Source organism: Lolium perenne, chromosome 2 (assembly GCF_019359855.2).
Source record: "Lolium perenne isolate Kyuss_39 chromosome 2, Kyuss_2.0, whole genome shotgun sequence".
In the NCBI taxonomy this organism is placed as follows: domain Eukaryota; kingdom Viridiplantae; phylum Streptophyta; class Magnoliopsida; order Poales; family Poaceae; genus Lolium; species Lolium perenne.
Window position 1 is genome coordinate 32,880,551 of NC_067245.2, and position 19,218 is coordinate 32,899,768.

The window sequence follows — 19,218 nt, forward strand, 5'->3', positions numbered from 1 at the left end:
GTGTGAGTTACACGCCATCAGTCATATTGGAGTGAAACGCATGAAGAAACTCCATACCGATAGATTACTTGAATCACTTGACTTTGAGTCACTTGATAAACGCGAAGCATGTCTAATGGGAAAATGACTAAGAAATGCGGAATACTTTCACAATTAAAACCGCCGGGAACACCACAACGAAACGGTGTGTCCGAACGTCATAATCGAACTCTCTTAGATATGGTTCATTCTATGATGTCTCTTACTGATTTGTCGTTATCATTTTGGAGTTATGCATTAGAGACAACTGCATTCACTTTAAATAGGGCACCATCTAAATTCGTTGAAACGACACCGTATGAATTATGGTTTAATAAGAAACCTAAGTTGTCGTTTCTTAAAGTTTGGGGTTGCGAAGCCTATGTAAAAAAGTTACAACCGGACAAGCTAGAACCCAAAGCGGAGAAATGCATCTTCATAGGATACCCTAAGGAAACTATAGGGTACACTTTCTATCACAGATCCGAAGGCAAAATCTTTGTTGCTAAGAACGGATCCTTTCTTGAGAAAGAATTTCTCACTAAAGAAGTGACTGGAAGAAAAGTAGAACTCGGCGAGATTACTGAATCTTCACTCGTTGATCAAAGTAGCGCAGTACCAGAAGTTGTTCATGTGTCGCCTACACCGGCAACAGAGAAAGCTAACGATAATGATCATGAAACTTCGAACGAGATAGCTACTGAACCTCGCAGATCGACAAGGGAACATGCCACTCCTGATTGGTATGATCCTTGTCTAAATGTCATGATTATGGACAACAATGATGAAGACCCTGCGACATATGAAGAAGTGATGATGAGCCCATATTCCAACAAATGGCAAGAAGCCATGAAATCCGAAATGGGATCCATGTATGATAACAAAGTGTGGACTTTGGTAGACTTACCTGATAGCCGCAAGGCTATCGAGAATAAATGAATCTTCAAAAGAAAAACAGATGCTGATGGTAATATTACTGTCTATAAAGCTCGACTTGTCGCAAAGGGTTTTTGACAAATTCAAGGTGTTGACTACGATGAGACTTTCTCACCTGTAGAGAAGCTAAAATCTGTGAGGATTTTGTTAGCAATAGCTGCATTTTTCGATTATGAGTTTTGGCAGATGGATGTCAAAACGGCATTCCTTAATGGAGACATTGAGGAAGAGTTGTATATGGTACAACCCAAAGGTTTTGTCGATCCTAAAAATGCTGACAAAGTATGCAAACTTCAGCGTTCAATTTATGGACTGAAGCAAGCATCGAGAAGTTGGAACCGACGCTTTGATAAGGTGATCAAAGACTTCGGGTTTATACAGTGTCATGGAGAGGCCTGTATTTACAAGAAAGTGAGTGGGAGCTCTGTAGCATTCCTGATATTATATGTAGATGACATATTATTGATTGGGAATGATATAGAACTATTAAGCAGTGTAAAATGTTATTTGAATAATAGTTTTTCAAAGAAAGACCTTGGTGAAGCATCGTACATATTAGGCATCAAGATTTATACAGATAGATCAAGACGTCTAATAGGGCTATCACAGAGTACATACCTGGACAAGATTCTAAAGAAGTTTAGAATGGACGAAAGTAAGAAAGGATTCTTACCTATGTTACCAGGCAAGGTCTTGAGTAAGACTCAAGGTCCGGCTACGGCAGAAGAAAGAGAAAGGATGAGCCAGATCCCCTATGCCTCGGCAGTAGGCTCTATCATGTATGCCATGCTATGTACTAGACCGGATATATCACATGCTGTTAGTTTGACTAGCAGATATCAAAGTGATCCAGGAATGGAACACTGGACATCGGTCAAGAATATCCTGAAGTACTTGAAAAGAACTAAGGATATGTTTCTTTGTTATGGAGGTGACCAAGAGATCGTTGTAACCAGTTACACCTTTTTCGATGCAAGTTGGAACACTGATCCTGATGATTCTAAGTCTCAGTCTGGGTACGTGTTTATATTGAATGGTGCTGCAGTAAGCTGGGCAAGCTCGAAGCAGTGCACGGTGGCGAAGTCTTCAACAGAATCGGAGTACATAGCGGCTTCAGAGGCTTCATCAGAAGCGGTATGGATGAAGAGGTTCATTGTAGAGCTCGGTGTGGTTCCTAGTGCATTGGACCCACTAGTCATCTACTGTGACAACATGGGTGCCATCGCCAATGCACAAGAACCAAGGTCACACAAGAGGCTGAAGCATATCAAGCTGCGTTATCATTCGATTCGCGAGTACATCAAAGATGGAGAAGTAAAGATTTGCAAAGTACACACTAATCTGAATGTAGCAGATCCGTTGACTAAAGCTCTCCCTAGGGCAAAGCATGACCAACACCAGAATGCCATGGGTGTTAGGTACCTTACAATGTAATCTAAATTATTAACTCTAGTGCAAGTGGGAGACTGTTGGAGATATGCCCAAGAGGCAATAATAAAAGTGGTTATTATATATCTTTATGTTTATGATAAATGTTTATATACCATGCTATAATTGTATTAACCGAAACATTGATACATGTGTGTTATGTAAACAACAATGAGTCCCTAGTAAGCCTCTTAACTAGCTTGTTGATTAATAGATGATTATAGTTTCATAATCATGAACAATGGATGTTATTAATAACAAGGTTATATCATTATATGAATGATGTAATGGACACACCCAATTAAGCGTAGCATAAGATCACGTCATTAAGTTATTTGCTATAAGCTTTCGATACATAGTTACCTAGTCCTTTCGACCATGAGATCATGTAAATAACGTATACCGGAAAGGTACTTTGATTACATCAAACGCCACTGCGTAAATGGGTGGTTATAAAGGTGGGATTAAGTATCCGGAAAGTATGAGTTGAGGCATATGGATCAACAGTGGGATTTGTCCATCCCGATGACGGATAGATATACTCTGGGCCCTCTCGGTGGAATGTCGTCTAAATAGCTTGCAAGCATATGAATAGTTCATAAGAGACCACATACCACGGTACGAGTAAAGAGTACTTGTCAGGAGACGAGGTTAAACAAGGTATAGAGAGATACCGATGATCAAACCTCGGACAAGTAAAATATCGCGTGACAAAGGGAATTGGTATCGTATGTGAATGGTTCATTCGATCACAAAGTTATCGTTGAATATGTGGGAGCCATTATGTATCTCCAGATCCCGCTATTGGTTATTGGTCGGAGAGAGTTCTCAACCATGTCTACATAGTTCGCGAACCGTAGGGTGACACACTTAAGGTTTGATGTCGTATAAGTAGAACTTGAATATGGAATGGAGTTCGAAGTTTTGTTCGAAGTCTCGGATGGGATCCCGGACATCACGAGGAGTTCCGGAATGGTCCGGAGAATAAGATTCATATATAGGAAGTCATTTTATAAGTTTGAAAATGATCCGGTGCATTTATGGAAGGTTCTAGAAGGTTCTACAAAAGTCCGGAAGAAATCACTTTGGAAGGCGGAGTCCCGGAGGGACTCCACCTCCCATGGCCGGCCAACCCTAGAGGAGTGGAGTCCAAGGTGGACTCCACCAAGGGGGTCGGCCACCCCCCTCATGGAAGGGGGGGGGGAGTCCCACTTGAGGTGGGAATTCCACCTTGGGTAGGTTTCCCTACACATGGAAGGTTTTGGGTTGGGGTCTTATTCGAAGACTTGTAGTCCAACACTTGGGGGTTCCACCTATATAATGAGGGGCAAGAGGGAGGGGGCCGGCCACACCAAAGCCACCGTGGCCGCACCCCTCATAGTGGCCGGCCACCCCTCTCTCCCCAAACCCTAGCCGCCCCACTCCTCCACCTCTCCCGCAACGCTTAGTGAAGCTCCGCCGGAGATCTCCATCGCCACCGCCACCACGCCGTCGTGCTGCCGGATTCAAGGAGGAGCTACTACTTCCGCTGCCCGCTGGAACGGGGAGAAGGTTGTCGTCTTCATCAACACCGAATGTGTGACCGAGTACGGAGGTGCTGCCCGATTGTGGCACCGTCAAGATCTTCTACGCTCTTTTGAAAGCGGCAAGTGATCGTCTACCGCAGCAACAAGAGCCTCATCTTGTAGGCTTTGGAAATCTTCAAGGGTGAGTCTCGTTCATCCCCTCGTTGCTCCCGTCTTCTAGATTGTATCTTGGCTTGGATTGCGTTCTCGCGGAAGGAAATTTTTTGTTTTCTATGCAACGAATCCCTACAAATCCACCATGCGAGAGCTTCTTCGGCGCAACTTCACATATCCATGAACACCATATGGATGGCAAGAGACAAGCAAAGGATCTTTTCGAGATGGCTCATCTTGAACTTGCACTTCATTATGTTGATGTCTTGAAGTAACTTGAGGGCTCACTTCATCTTCATCTTCAAGACATACTTGACACTTGATATCCTTCATCAATTTCTTCTTATTGCAACCTTGAAGCCAACAAATGGTTCAAGCATTGCCTATGGACAACACCTACAAATATAACTCAATGCAAACATTAGTCCATAGGGATTGTCATTAATTACCAAAACCACACATGGGGGCTCCATGCACTTTCACTCGGTGCCACCTCATCGGTCGCCTCCACCCATGTACCCGTGGGCAGTACCGACATTTGCTCTACCGCCGCCACCACCAGCTGCAACGACATTTGCTCCGCCGGTCCCCGACTAGCCATGGGTGATCCCGCAGCTCGTCGACCTGGCTCAGGTGCCCAGCGTCGATGAGGAGTAGGATAGGGTTAGGGTTTTAGCATGCCATGATCTTTTTTATATTTCCATGTTTTTTCGTACTATGTAAATTTGTTTTATGAATGAAAAAAATGGTAAAACAAGTACGTCGGACCGCTGGAGGCACCCCGGACGCAAACGGGTAGCACCCTTTTCAATCGATTTTGCGACCATGGCCCGGTGCAAACGGGCGCGTGGTCACTTCTGGCGCCTATTTTATGTCAGCCCGCTAGAAATGCCCTCAACAGATATAGAGAGATGTTGGCTTAAGCTTCAGCTGCATGGCCACTTTGTGTGCTTTCAAACAAATCCGTTTCTTCTGTACTATTACATCCATCCCAAAACTTATGTCTTATATTATTTTTAGAATGTCAAATTATGTCAAGTTTAACTATTTTTTTATCTTATTAACATGCAAAATACAAAATCAATATTATTAGATAGATATTAAAATATATTTTCATGTGGCATCTACAAAATATCATATTTGTTAATAGATTTTTCTAAAAACTTGATTAAACTTTACTTGGTTTGACATTTAAAAAAATACAAAGCTTAAATTTTAGGATGGGGGTGAGGTAGTACTGTTTAAGCCGTTGATTTTCTAACACAATGGCTACTAGCAACTGACACACAAAATGATCAGGCAAGAAGTTGTATCCGCCCATCTTTTACACAAGGAAAACTGGTATGATTGACACCACACATTAGACCGCTCAGCAGTTCAACTATTTAAAGGTATTGGAGAATTGGATAACACCCTTAACAAGGAACAACAAATATCAAACACATCCAAACAACAGATTTGGTATTGGAGAGCATTTCCAAAACCACACGGTTCTGGTATTCCCACCTCAATTCAATTACCCACTTCAATACATACATCCAAACAATGCATAAAAGTTGTTCAGGATACGACATCACTCAAGAATAAAACCGTAGCACTGCTGTAAGACGGTCGAACCGGGCAGGATAGAAAATACTTGCAGAAGAACCAATCATAGTTGCCAGGTCCTAAAATCAAGTCGCGAGCGCCAAGCGCATCAACCCTAAGTCTAGATTTTGCAGAACAGCCTATGCAAACTAGGGAAAGGAGATGCATAAAATAGAGATGAAACTGTAAAGCCATAATCCCTAACACTGTGGCATCTAGCGAATCAAATACTCCTACGGTTTATCGACACTTGGTTCTTTCGATGCAGCTGCTGAACTGGAATTACCACTCCCGCACCGTATCTGGCATTTTGAAAATGAAGCTTTTAGCTTATCCATGTGGTTGTTCCATGGAAAATGATAGCTAACAACAACACATATGCTCTTACCTTATCAAGCTTATGTCTGACTAGATTTCATTGACTCGGATGGAAAATAGGCCTACAATCGAAAAGCATATTCTCCACAAAATGATCAATAGGCATTTCACTGAAGGAGAGAAATGCCCATGTTTTTAGGAATCAAATCATCTACATCAACCATGTTTGTATCAATTATCAAGAATGAGGCAAGGATGTGGTGCCTCTCCGGGGAAAAAGCCTTTAGTAGTGTAACGCCGCAAGAGTAGACGTTTTATTTGTGTCTTGGCCAAGACTTGGTTTGTAAAACCTCTCTAAAATTTCTTATTAATTAATGAAAATGGCAAGTCCTTTGCCTTGTTTCAAAAAAAAAACTATGTAGGCTCAAGCACTAGACCCTAAAATAAGGACCATATAAGCTAACTATGGGTTCCCCCTACTTCTTGAGGACCAAAAGATGCCGCCAATCAAGTACTAGTCCCTATTTCTCAGCCCATATTTTTATGTACTCTATGATATGTGGAATACATGCAACGAAGTGGTGATAGCAGAGGCGTCGATAATGATAGGGTCGACGTTGGTGACATGGTCGACTACACTTGCCACATCAGCTACACAAAGTAGCAGTTGCGGGAAGATCCTCTTGCATTGTGTTCTCAAGGGTTTTTAAGGAGGCTCCCTATAGTAGGGGAGCTAGTAGGAGCCGATTTTTTGGAAGTGGCAAAAAAAAACCCAAAGTCGGGGCCTCCAATTCAATATGGACGTCTTTATTAATTTTGTACAATCTTTAATGTAGAATTTTGACAATTAATGATTTTAAGAAATATGTAAGTATTATGAAACAACTTTTAATGAAAAATCAATTTACACCTATTTCATCTACTCATTAGTAATTTTAAGAAATATGTAAGTAGGCCCAAACTATGTTATTAGTAATTAATGAGCTCACAAATATAAAATAGCTTAGTTGTTGAATTTCTAGAAGATATATATCTATCTGTAGGTATAAAATAGGAGTATCCACTATTTTATTAATTCTAGCCAAAAGATAGGAAAGATTAAGGGTATTATTTAGGAGTGCTTCATAATTAGTACATTAATTCAATGCCCTTTATTTCGATTTTCCCTCTTTATAAACAACTGGAAAGGCCAGGTCTTACGGCAACCTAAGCACACAACAAAAACACAACTGATCTCCTCATCATGGCACGCAAGAACAATGCGACAAGCATGGTTGTTGTCTTCCTGGCTCTTATGATCATGTCTTCCATCATTTCATCACCATCCTGCTATGCTCATACAAGTAATAACATCTCTCGCTTTATTGCTCATGTTTTCTCAAACTTTCTAATCTTGTCGATCAAGTTATTTCGATCTCTCTCTCTCTTTTGCAAAAAAATTAAGTTCGTTGTAAAAATCGAAACTATTTTTCCTACATACATACTAAACTGGTTAACTCATTCATTGTAGTTGATGATAATCCTCCAAAGTGCTTCCATTTGGAAAGTTGTCACCAGCGTTGCGGGACCTTATGCGACGTAAGTGGCCACTCTTCGCTTAGGGCCTACTGCCAGAATGATCAATGTTGTTGCGCATAGTATAATGATTTTGTTCTTGCTCGAGCAATAATGTTGTAACAGTTTCTTGCGACGTGGTATTGGTCACCAAAAAATTATATAATCAAGCTGCTTATGACAAGTGGTCCATCCTTTAATATGGTGATTCTTTGCAGGCTAATGTACTATCTATGTGAACCAACTCTCCCTTGAATTAATGAAATGTACGTGTTGTTTGCTTCCACCATGCGTACAAATAAATACACCATGTACAAATTAAGGAAACGGTAATTAGTCACAAGCATAACCACACTTCCTATTGAATTGTTGGCGTCTGAACATCTAACATGTTTATTTATGATCTTTCTTATTACATGAACTTGGAAAATGTTCATGCACGAACGTGAAACAAATCTTGTATGAACCTTATCTTCTTGATAGAAAAATTGAAATCAAATGAAATACATGTGGAAGATATAATATGCTTTGGCAAAGCTCTAAACCAACTTACCAAAACGACTTATGTTGTGGGACGGAGGGCAGAAATCCAAGGTCTAAAGTGCCTAATCTCTCTGAAGTGTTGACCATCAGTTCTGGAGTCGGACTCAAGGACTGGCCCCTTATTCTTGAAGGCAGAGAGTTGCTGAAAATTTATAGGAATATTTCTGTAACTAAAGTTGATCGTCTCTGTAATAGCCCTTCTCATGTGTTAGCCCAATTAGCTAAGTCAGGTTTTAGTGGGTCCACCTGCAACTCAACTCCGGAGTGTATTAGGGAGTTGATTGCAAATGATTGTAAGAACACTATGTAATTCTCGAGGCAACAGGTTTTTTACGCACTTTTTTCCTTACCAGGGTACCGAAGGAGACTGGAAGGTTTTTAATGAAGCGGCCAGCTGCTTAATATATGTGATCTTACTTCAAAAAAAAAAGATTTTAGGAGCACATGGTTTAGTCTAATCCAAATTGTTTCCATGGAAAATCATTACAAAGCTTCTATGAAATTTTATTTGGGCAACAGTAGGCGTCAACCAATATAAACTAACCTCCGATCAACCGCAATTCTAGCCACTTGATCTGATTAAAAGTCAGGATCATGTAGCTTGTGAAGGCTTGCAGAATATATATAAAGTTATGAGGCATTTTTTTTCTATATACTACCCCAGCTCAAGGAATAAGGCGCACGCATATTTCTAGACGAACTTTAACCATAAAAATTAAGCAACAAAATCTTGATTATATCATATGTAATTGGTATTGTTGGATGCGTATTGAAAATCACTTTCTAATAATGATGCTAATTTCATATAAACATCTTTACATATTTAAAGTAATTCTTGGTCCAACAAAAAGCACGTAAAACAAGGACAACTTATTCCTTAAATCAGAGAGAGTATGCAACATCATCACAACATTTATTCTCATGGAAGTTATAAACCATGCAAAAAGGAAAATTCTATGAAAATGGATTTTTTGAACTGGAGTGTACCTACACCCTCAATTGTTTCAGATATATTCAACTACACTTTTCTTTCTATGGCAGGTATCTACCTCATCTTTCTCTAAATTGTTTTTATTGTGCGTGTGTCCAATAATCTCTAATTTAGTTGGTTTGAGATGTACCTTTTTTAGGTCAGGGCACGCAGGAACAACATGGTTTTAAATAGCCCGCTATAGCCTTTTAGGAGACCTGCCGCTGCAGCTATACCCTTTGTAGGCTAAATGAGAAAAAACCGCTAATGGCCGGCTATAGCCTTATTTAGCCTCCAATTTAGCCGCTAAACCTCCTGTATTTTGAATTTATCTTCTCTTTGATTTTTTATTTCTTGTTTTCTGAATTTGCATTCAGTAAAATTAGATAAAACATGTGAGTTAAATATCTGAATACTTGTTTTTCTTGAATAGTTAAATAAGTTGTATCACAAATCGTATTTGAGTCATAGTTTTCCTCGTCTTTTGGTAAGATATGACAAAAATATTTTAAATTTTTGAAAAAAAGGCTAAATGGAATAGCTCGCTATAACCCAGCTATAGCCTTTTATAGGCTCTAAAAAAATTGCGGCTAAATGAGATAGCCCGCTATTTTAAACTATGAGGAACAGTCGGTGGCACAGCCCCCATCTATTGTTTTACTAAAACTAAAACGCAAGGTAATTTAGAAATGAGGGAGAATCTATCAACATATCTATATGTCAGCCTCAAGTTCCATGTCTGGCCAAAATTGCAAAATAATTGGCTAACTAAACCGGCACAAAGCTCGGTGCTAGACCATTTCATACCAGCAATAAAAGAGACCAGCCAGAGTGGGCCAGATGCCTAGTTCTCCAGTAAGGAGACAGAATGCAAGTATGTCCAAATCACATGGCAAATATAAACACAACAGTAAACAAGAGATTGATTTTACTAAAGATGACAGATGTATTCGCCATTACAAACCACTCAGCAATTCATTCAACTATTTAAAGGTAACAGATACTCGAGACCAGGGCATCACTCAAAAACAGAACTAGTAGCATTTCTGTAAGAGGGGTAACTAAATGGGATTGAAATGCTTCCAAGAAGAACCAATCCCAGTACGAAGAATCCAGCAGCAACAAGGGTACAGACCAAGATTCTATATCTTGTTGAAGGCAACAATGTCACAGGACTGGATATACTCATTGTGGGGCGGCTCCTGGAGTACTTCCTCAACCAGAGTATCGACTGACACGAGATCATCGATGATCGTCATCATAATCTGCAGCTTCTTGATGCCATAACCGACAGCAACAAGCTTTGCTGCAGAGTTCAAGAGCAGTGAATTAGTTCCATGAATCTGTTAAATCAGTGCTCTATCAGAGACAGGAGATTTGAAGAGAGACAATTTACTTACATGCACCCCAAGTGAGACCGTCCATCTGAACACTGCGGACAGACTCCTCCAGCTTCTTCATATCAGTCTCATCATCCCACGGCTTGATGTCCATGAGAACAGAGGACTTGCCACCTAAATAAGTTTTGCCGTTAGCACAAAAAAACAAACCAGACAGTGCTAATATAACCCATACTAGAGAAGTGTGGCATGCTAGTAGATTAGCACTCAGCATAAAATTCAAGCACACACAAACAGGCTAAACTTACTTTCTTTCTTCTTGGCAGGCTTGGCAGCCACACGCGCAGCTGCTGCAGCCTTGTCCTCCTCAGTCTCATCACCAAACAGGTCCAAGTCATCATCATCAACATCCTGTAAGAAGGTCAAACACAACACAAAACAATGTCAATATGGCAAAATCATTACATTAGAATGCAGAAAAGATCAATGACCATTCATAAACAGATAACAGACACAGTAATTTTGGCAAACAATCAATTGCGTAAAGCATCCAGAGCATGGAAGGCTTACAACTCTACTATTTAAACAAGAGTATCATTCCCATATAATGAAATTCTAGCAGCATAGAGTACATCAGCTATGGTGTAGTAAGTTAACTACTATGAAATCTTTGAGGACAAATAATAACATGAACAGGCTCAATTAGTCAACATCAGAACGAAGTAATTGACACAGCAGGGTAGTATAGTAGCGAACCATAGCTTCGGCAGCAGCAGGAGCAGACGCAGCAGAAGCGGATGATGCACTCACACCACCAGCCTTGCCAGGGAACCTGCAACCAGCAAACACAATACTCAGCAACCATCCATCCAGATATCTCTGGCGGTAGAGGAGCAAGCTTTACAGATCGTACCTTGCAGCGGTAGCCGCGGCGATGGTGTCATACCAGCGGGCAGCATTAGGAAACTCGGCACCAGGCTTGGTGGGCACCGCCGCGAACACCTTGATGTCGTCCTTGCTGATCCCATCGCTGCAGAAGCACAACGAACACTACTAGTGAGCAAACACGGCAGCGCACTACCAAAATCAGATCACCAGATTCGCCGAATCCGAGGCGAAAGAGAGAACAACCCACATCACAGCCAATCGCAATCGCAAGCGCCGATCAGTTCAAATCTACGCAAATCCACTGCAGACCAGTACGAACCACCAGATCTGACCGCCTACGGAAGCAAGTTAGGCAAACCGCGCTCACCCGGAGATGTAGGTCTTGCCGGCGAGGTGCGCCTCGAGGGCCTTGAGCCCTTCGGCGGTGTGGAGCTCGGAGAAGGTCACGGCCATCGGATCCGGCGAGCTCGTCGAATTCGCGTGCGGCGGCGGCGGCGGCGGCGGAGGCTAAAATCCCAAAACCCTAGAGATCGAGAGGAGCGTGCGAGGCCGCGAGGGCCGCCCTATATATACCTGGCGGCGGGCTGGGGTGGGCCCACGCCGCGCGCGCCCGTGCGATGATGCATCTACGGTCCGGATATTCCCTCGGAAAGCTACAGAGCCACCACCGCCGTCCGATCGGATTTCGCGCCGACGGACGGCTCAGATTCGATCTTCCCATCGGATAGAGTCCCTGTTCTGCTTGCTCGGCTCCCAGTCGTCTTCTCCGGCGAGCTCCAATGGTGTCGCTCGCCGCCCCAGCCTTCTACTCGCGGGTCACGCGAGCATCCAGCGCCGGCACCGCGAGGGCGCCTTCTCAGTGCGCGTGCAGCCGTGGAGCGGAGGCGCGGCCTCGGGCGGCGGAGGCGGAGGAGGCGCCGCGGTTCAGGTGGGATGAACTCGGGACCGGCCTGTCGGAGCCCCACGAGCAGGCGCTGCGCGGCCTGTCCCCGAAGCTTCCCAACCGCTGCAGGGCGCTGATGCCGCGCATCGTGTCCCTGTCTCCTCACGGTGAGAATCTCGGCGTGGTTCTTGCGTTCTGGGTGAAGGCCATGAAGCCCAAGAGGGCCGACTGGCTGCTGGTCCTCAAGGAGCTCAAGGCCATGGAGAGCCCGCTTCTTGCCGAGGTCAGTTGGCATTTTCTCTGCCAGTCTCGTTGCTGAATTTCTGGAGCAAATGGAAATTGCATGGTGTGTTTGCTGGCTTTGTGGTCAGGAATGGTTTCTGAAGTGCTAGAACCACCTAGGAAGTATTGATTCTCATGTTTATCAAGTAATTAAGATAACTGCAGTTTGCTCCCTTTTGAGGAAATGCTTGATTGAAATGAGTGTTGCTGTGTTGACACTTGACACCACAGCTACCCAAAGGTTGCAAATTTGTTCTTGGGGAATGAACAGAGACTGAATCTTTGCTTACTTGTATCTTTTCCGCATGTGTTGATTAGAAAATTATGAAGTTCTGAACTGTACCCTTTTCTAAAGATTGAACTAGGGATGTGTGAAGTCATGGTCTGCAACTCTGCATCATTGGTGACTGTTAGCATAATGTTATCTCATATCTGCAATGTAACCTTACAAAATCGACTGCATGTTTGGTAGGTACTGGAGTATGCATTGATGGAGGATTCGTTCGAAGCAAACGTGCGCGACTACACCAAGTTGATACAAATCTATGGCAAGCAAAATCTGTTGAGGGAAGCCGAGGAAGCATTCCATGCCATGAAAGCCAGAGGTCTCCCCTGCGACCAGGTCATGCTGACCGCGCTGGTGGACATGTACAGCAAGGCCGGAGATCTCGCACGCGCGAAGGAAAGCTTCGAGGAGATCGTGCTGCTTGGCCTGCCGCTCGATAAACGTGCTTATGGCTCGATGATCATGGCTTACATCCGAGCTGACATGCTGGACCAAGCAGAAGATCTAATCAAAGTAACAGAGGATCAGCAGATCTTTGCGGGGAAAGAGGTTTACAAGGCTTTGCTGAGAGCATACTCATACAAAGGCGATTCAGAAGGGGCGCAGCGAGTTTTCGACGCCGTACAGTTCGCAGGGACGGTACCCGACACGAAGCTGTGTGCACTCCTGGTGAACGCTTACTGCCTCACTAATAAGATCAATGAGGCTGTCTGTGTGACCCGGAACATGAGAAGTGCTGGACTGGAGCCGTGTGACAGGTGTGTCTCATTGGTATTGGGCGCGTACGAGAAGGTCAACAGGCTGGAAGGAGCACTGGAGTTTCTGGCAGAGCTTGAAGAAAATGGCGCTGTAATTGGTCAAGAGCCTTCGCAGTTGCTTGCGGGATGGTTCGGGCGGCTTGGCGTTGTTCATGAAGTGGAACAGGTCCTGAAGGAAGGGATGAAGAGTAATGAGAGCAAGCAGGGTGTTTCAGTCCTGAAGGAAGTGACGAAGAGTAGGAAAAACGAGCAGGGTGTTCCAGTCCAGAAGCAATGGACAAATGGCAGGAAGAGCAAACGCAGTATTTCAGTCCACAAGGTAGGGAGAAAAGGCAGGAACACCAAACATATTATTTCAGCACCTCTGCAACCCAGTATTTCAGTCAAGAATGAAGGAACAGCTAGCAGGAAGAGCAAACATAGTAGTAGTCCATTACCTCTGGAACTAAAATGATTTTCTAGCTTACTCTAGCCGTTATGGCGGTACATTGTCAAGAAATCACATGACGGTCATGAGGAATACCTAACCAGAAGAAGGAAGACCTATGTGAGTGAGTGCATGTAGCTGCGTTTTCTTTTTGAAAGTTTAGTTTCAATGCAAACTCCAGTGCAGCAGAGAAAGAAGATTCGTCAAAACCAGACACCAGCGATGTCATCTTATTTTCCCCACGGAACACACATCATAGCTATTCTCAAGTGCTCAATCAGAACATCTTCGTTCAAGAACAAAAACCCAACACACTATCAGTACAATGCAACAGGGCAACTCATTATATGAATCACAAAACAGTAAAACAAAACAGCAGAAGACAATGGTAATATTTGGAAGGCTTCCTGAATATATGATCATCTACTTTAGAGACCTGAAAATGTCATCCGCACCACCCTGTGGTGAAGGCTTCAACAGTTGAGACCAAATTAGATCCATGCCTATGCATAAATCAGATACTAGATGTTTAATTTCATGAAGCAGTGCAGAGAGGTTATAGTCTAATCGTCACCCTCGGTTCTGGACTTCTGCTTCTTCCCTTTGGTGACCGTTTTAGGCTCAACATCCACTGAAGCATCACGCTTCTTCTTTTTCTTGTTTTTGGGAGGCTTGGCCATTGGCAGGCATCTCATGACATGGGGCTCCTCAAGCTTGTTCTATTTTTTATCTTCTCAGTTTCAAGTTCAGCTTCTGATGCAGTGGCCTCGACAAGGTTATCAAGATCCGTGGCGTGGCCATCAGCCTCCGCCCTTTCTTCTTTTTCTTATTTCTTAGCAGATGTGCCACCATTCTCTCTTTTTGACCACCATTCTCTTTTCCTGCTAAATTCAAAGATAAACTTTACACACATGAAATTAAGTGATTGAGAGTTCAATGAACGAAGAGAAGCAAATGGGAAGGACCCAGTAAACTCTGGCCTCATCATTTCTCCTTCAGTGACCGCTGACCAGCAATGCCGAATTGACAAATTTCATATGGGCTAGCAAAAAATTGTCATCTGGGCTAGTTGCAAAATCATCCGAAGAAAATGTATGAAAAAGCACACTAAATGACCACAAGGATCCGATATATTAATTTTTAATTCATGAATCAAACAGAACCTTACAGACCCTCATCATACTTTCTGTAATGACATGAGTACGGTCTAGTTGCAAAATCATCAGAAGATAAATATATGAAACTGTTTCGACCTAAAGCGACTGAGCCCTTTTGACCTCAACAGAGCTGGTAACATGACGCAGCAACTAGCAAACAATGAGATAATTTGTAGGCCATTCAAAAGCTAACGCTATCCTCAACAAACATCAGGCTCAGATACCTGAACATAAAAAGGCAGAAACAGAGAACCAAGGAACTAGTGCAACAGCTTCGCCGCTTCAATCCATGCAAGCTACATTACAAACCTCATCAAGGGCTCAAAGAGTACATACTTAAACAGTCAGGCACGGTTGGATCTATTGTCGTACAAAAATTTGATCCTTCATTATCAAGTTCAACACTCCATACTTGATACGTAGGCGCTAAACTAGTACTACTCGTCATCTGTCTTGGATTTCTTCTTTTTCTTCTTCCCTTCAGTGCCTGTCTTGGGATCAACAGACTCGGAAGCATCACGGTTCTTCTTTTTCTTCTTCTTAGGGGTTTCATCATCACCATTGGCTTGCATCTCTTCGTCCTGTGCCTCAACAAGCTTGTGCTTCTTTTTCTTCTTCTTCTCTGTTTGGGTTTCAGCTTCAGCCACAACATTGTCAACGTCCATTGCATCACCATTAGCCTCAGCCTTAGACTTCTTTTTCTTACTTTTCTTAGCAGATGCCTCACCATTCTCTTTGCCTGCAAAAGAATTAATGGTGCATGGTGTTAGCTCAACAGTTTAATGTGGACTGAAAAACATGACTTGAGGTTCAAGTGATTGGGAGACTAACAAACAAATAGATGTATCCTTACCGTCATCATCCTCCGTGTTTGTCAAGCCCTCAATAGCTGCTTTCATCACATCAAGGTTTTTACGTGGTGCAACACCCTTGTCATAGAAGTCCAGTCTTTCCTCAACTTGTTCTCGCAGCTTCTCACCAAAAATGGAGCTACTCATATCTGGAATTCATAAACCAATGAGAAAAATAATCAGGAAGTGGAATCAGAATGTGTAACATTTGGTTGAAGTCCTTCAACTAACCTGAATAGCAGTCAATGCGGGAAGCAATGGAACATTTGTTTGCCAGGTACCGAGCCATTCTTCCCTTGTTCTTAGTTGATGCACGACCAATAAAAGATGAGTGGAAGATGAGACCATACTTTGGTGTGTTTCCACGTGTTTTCAGGGCTCTGTAGTAAAATTAAGAAATCAATCACAAGATTTCAGAAACATAAAGGAAAAAACTGAGTAGAAGGATAACAAAAAAAATAAGAGAGCACATCTTCAATATAAGACGTTGGAATACATAAGGTTTTCATGTATGAAGTACCTGAACAGCGCCTTTTCAGCACCTAGTATCTGGAGAGTAGAGGCAGGACACTTTGCAAGATTTGAAAGACTACCAGCATGAGAGATTAACCGAGCTCCAACCATCTCACCAATCAATGACGTCAGGTTTGGTGCAATATCATTCATCTTTGTTACCAGATATTCATATAGATTTTTACGGTACTCAGATAGATTCATGACCCTCTGAGCGAACTGCTGAACATTGATCAAATCAACTGGTGAAAGATCCTGGCCTGAAATACAAACGAGATAGTTAAACAACAACCCCACCTCCCCCAACTATGGAGAAGAAAAATAACAATTGTGGACATTTAAGTTACCCATAGATGCCTTTGCTGCTTCAACAATTTCTTTTGCCTTGTCTTCATCTCCAATTAGATCTGCTAAAGCTGGAATATCTTTCTCCGATAAATCAGATTTGTTCACCACAAACTTGGCAAGCTTAGCATAAAGGTAGTTATCATTCACAATTTTGACCAGCTCGGGAAAATGCCAGCCGTACCACTCCCTGCATTGTGGTTAAGCAACAATTTAATACACCCAAACAACTGACATATCAGATAACCACAGTAATGAATGTTCAAAACTAGTTACAGTGTCAACAATAGTTGAAAGAAAAGAAAGGCCAGTAAAACCACCTAGAACATGCATAGCAGAGGATATACAGAAGGATTGCTTAGTAAAATGATCTTTCATAATCACAGGACATAATGTGAAAGATACTACAGGGTACAACAGACTTGTCACTGTAAGCCAGATAGTGACATGACTGGGTATGGAACAAACATAAACATAGTCAGACATATAACACACATAGTAAACGTGTAAAAATGTAAGTGTTTGGGGTTTATAAATATAGCATACTGACCAACTATGATGATGCCACAATTGATATAAGAAAAGGTGATACAAACGAAATTTATTAATTTTTCATCTGTTTTTTAAACTCCTATAATCGGAAGAAGCAACACCACCTGTATACCAACAGCTAAATTGAACATGTGATGAACAAATGTCCATTCTAGTACGAAAATCTAGGATTTTCTGAAGACTTCTATGTTAGCATCAACATAATAGATTACAACATTTAAAACCAAAGCATCACAAAGTTAAACTAAGCAAAAGGTAAGGAACGAACCTCACTCTCATGGAGAAGGAATTGACGTCCTTGTCAAGTGTATCCAATAGAAAGATCGCTTGAATGACCATGTTATCCACACGGTTCACATTGAACTTAACCTTTGCCCTGCTGTAGCTATGCCCCAGGCCAAGCTGAGCCTTCTCCAGGTCAGATGGCTACAACCAAAAACCAACAGAACAAAGTTTTACAAACAAGACCAGAAAACACTATTGTTAGCCTCCAGATGGCTTAAAACAGTCAAAGCAAATCAACAAGTCAACAACCAATTTGAGCAATTGCAGGCAATTCATTGTATAAAGTAGGTAACTTTAGACTAATAGACTGCTGTATCAAGCACCCATCAACTCTGTATTGTATAATAAATCTGCACCCAGTTCATATAAAGCAAGAACACCGGTGCGTACAAGTTCTTCAACCACTATAGAAAGCTCCAAGAGCCCACACAACAGCCACAATAAACAATTAATACCACGATGTGAAGACAGAATATGATTATGCTAGAAAAGTTCACACCCCATGTTAGACTGTTCAAGCTTTTACTGAACAATGCAACATAAAACATATCGCAAGTAGGGCGTATACAAAATCGGTCACCTTGAGTTGGTCAATGAACTGGTCGAAGTGCAGGCGCACTGCGCGCAGCAGCTCCTGCACATACTCGTTGGACTGGCATGGGATTCCGGTGGCCTCGGTGATGTGTGACCCGACCTTGGGCTCCATGACGCCGACGCTGAACTTGGCCTTCTTGCCGTCCTTGACCTTGGGCAGGTTGAGCTCGAGGAAGTTCCTGAGCTCGTCGGTCATGATGCCCTCGGAGATGGCGTTGCACTGGTTGAGCGCGTCGATGGCGGACGCGAAGGGCGTGAAGCCGGCGAGCTTGACGGCCTTGCTGAACCGCTTGAGGTCGAGGACCGAGGAGCGCACGGCGTCCACGCTCTGCCCGATCTCGTCGATGCCGTAGGCGTGGAAGAGCGCGTACCCCGACGCCGACTCGAAGAGCAGGTAGAGCGCCATCTCGCCGCGCGCTTCGTCGGCGGCGGCTGGCTGAGGGGTTTGGGAGGCGGCGCTAGGGTTTTAGGAGAAAAGAGAGGGAGAGAGCTGGAATGGGCCTCGCGGGGCCTTATTTATGGTCGGGTTTTCGTGGGCACGACTCTGGGAAGCCTCGGCCGTCCGATTGGACCGATCGATCGTCCTGACCTGGAGCACATTGTTCTGGAAAAAAAACTGGAGCAAAAGGAGAGAAAGAGCAACGATTCCCCCCTTCCCAAGGATTCCGGCACCACTTGTCTCATCCTGACTCCGGCCATGTCTACCTCCTCCTCCTCTCATCCTGACTGCGTTCTCCTCAACGTTCACGCCTATATCGGCCAGAGTAGGAACGACACCACCGCCAGCGCCACCGCCGCTAAATCGCCTTACTAAACTCAAACTCCTTCATTCCTCCTCATCCCATGCCATTTCACACCTATTCCAAACCCTTAAGCATAGCTCCTCTAGGGAAGGTGCACCTTCCGGAATGAGCTGAATCACATTCTTCTGAATGGTCAGCCAAATTCACAAACCTTAGCATGTGGAACACCGGCCATAACTCTCTTGGACCTTCAGATTTAACCCAGATCTTTTCGCTTTCAA

General features: G+C 43.1%; 3 protein-coding genes across 3 annotated transcripts; 1 reads left to right on the top strand and 2 right to left on the bottom strand.

Annotated features, from left to right (window-relative positions):
- Positions 1–9,944: 9,944 nt before the first annotated feature.
- On the bottom strand, positions 9,945–11,809 carry LOC127331737 (elongation factor 1-beta). The gene is made up of 6 exons (XM_051357921.2): positions 11,629–11,809; positions 11,287–11,403; positions 11,130–11,205; positions 10,682–10,784; positions 10,434–10,547; positions 9,945–10,339 (listed from the first exon to the last, which is right to left on the bottom strand). The coding sequence occupies exons 1-6, from the start codon at positions 11,712–11,714 to the stop codon at positions 10,176–10,178; spliced, it is 660 nt and encodes a 219-aa protein (XP_051213881.1). The 5' UTR covers positions 11,715–11,809; the 3' UTR covers positions 9,945–10,175.
- Positions 11,810–11,975: 166 nt separating this feature from the next.
- LOC127331736 (uncharacterized) lies at positions 11,976–14,109 on the top strand. The gene is made up of 2 exons (XM_051357920.2): positions 11,976–12,427; positions 12,899–14,109. The coding sequence occupies exons 1-2, from the start codon at positions 12,041–12,043 to the stop codon at positions 13,922–13,924; spliced, it is 1,413 nt and encodes a 470-aa protein (XP_051213880.1). The 5' UTR covers positions 11,976–12,040; the 3' UTR covers positions 13,925–14,109.
- Positions 14,110–15,315: 1,206 nt separating this feature from the next.
- Positions 15,316–18,682, bottom strand: LOC127331738 (nucleolar protein 56). Its single transcript, XM_051357922.2, has 7 exons — positions 18,181–18,682; positions 17,584–17,741; positions 16,766–16,953; positions 16,426–16,678; positions 16,137–16,285; positions 15,908–16,054; positions 15,316–15,793 (listed from the first exon to the last, which is right to left on the bottom strand). Exons 1-7 carry the CDS (start codon positions 18,598–18,600, stop codon positions 15,492–15,494), a joined length of 1,617 nt encoding a protein of 538 aa, XP_051213882.1. The 5' UTR covers positions 18,601–18,682; the 3' UTR covers positions 15,316–15,491.
- Positions 18,683–19,218: the final 536 nt, after the last annotated feature.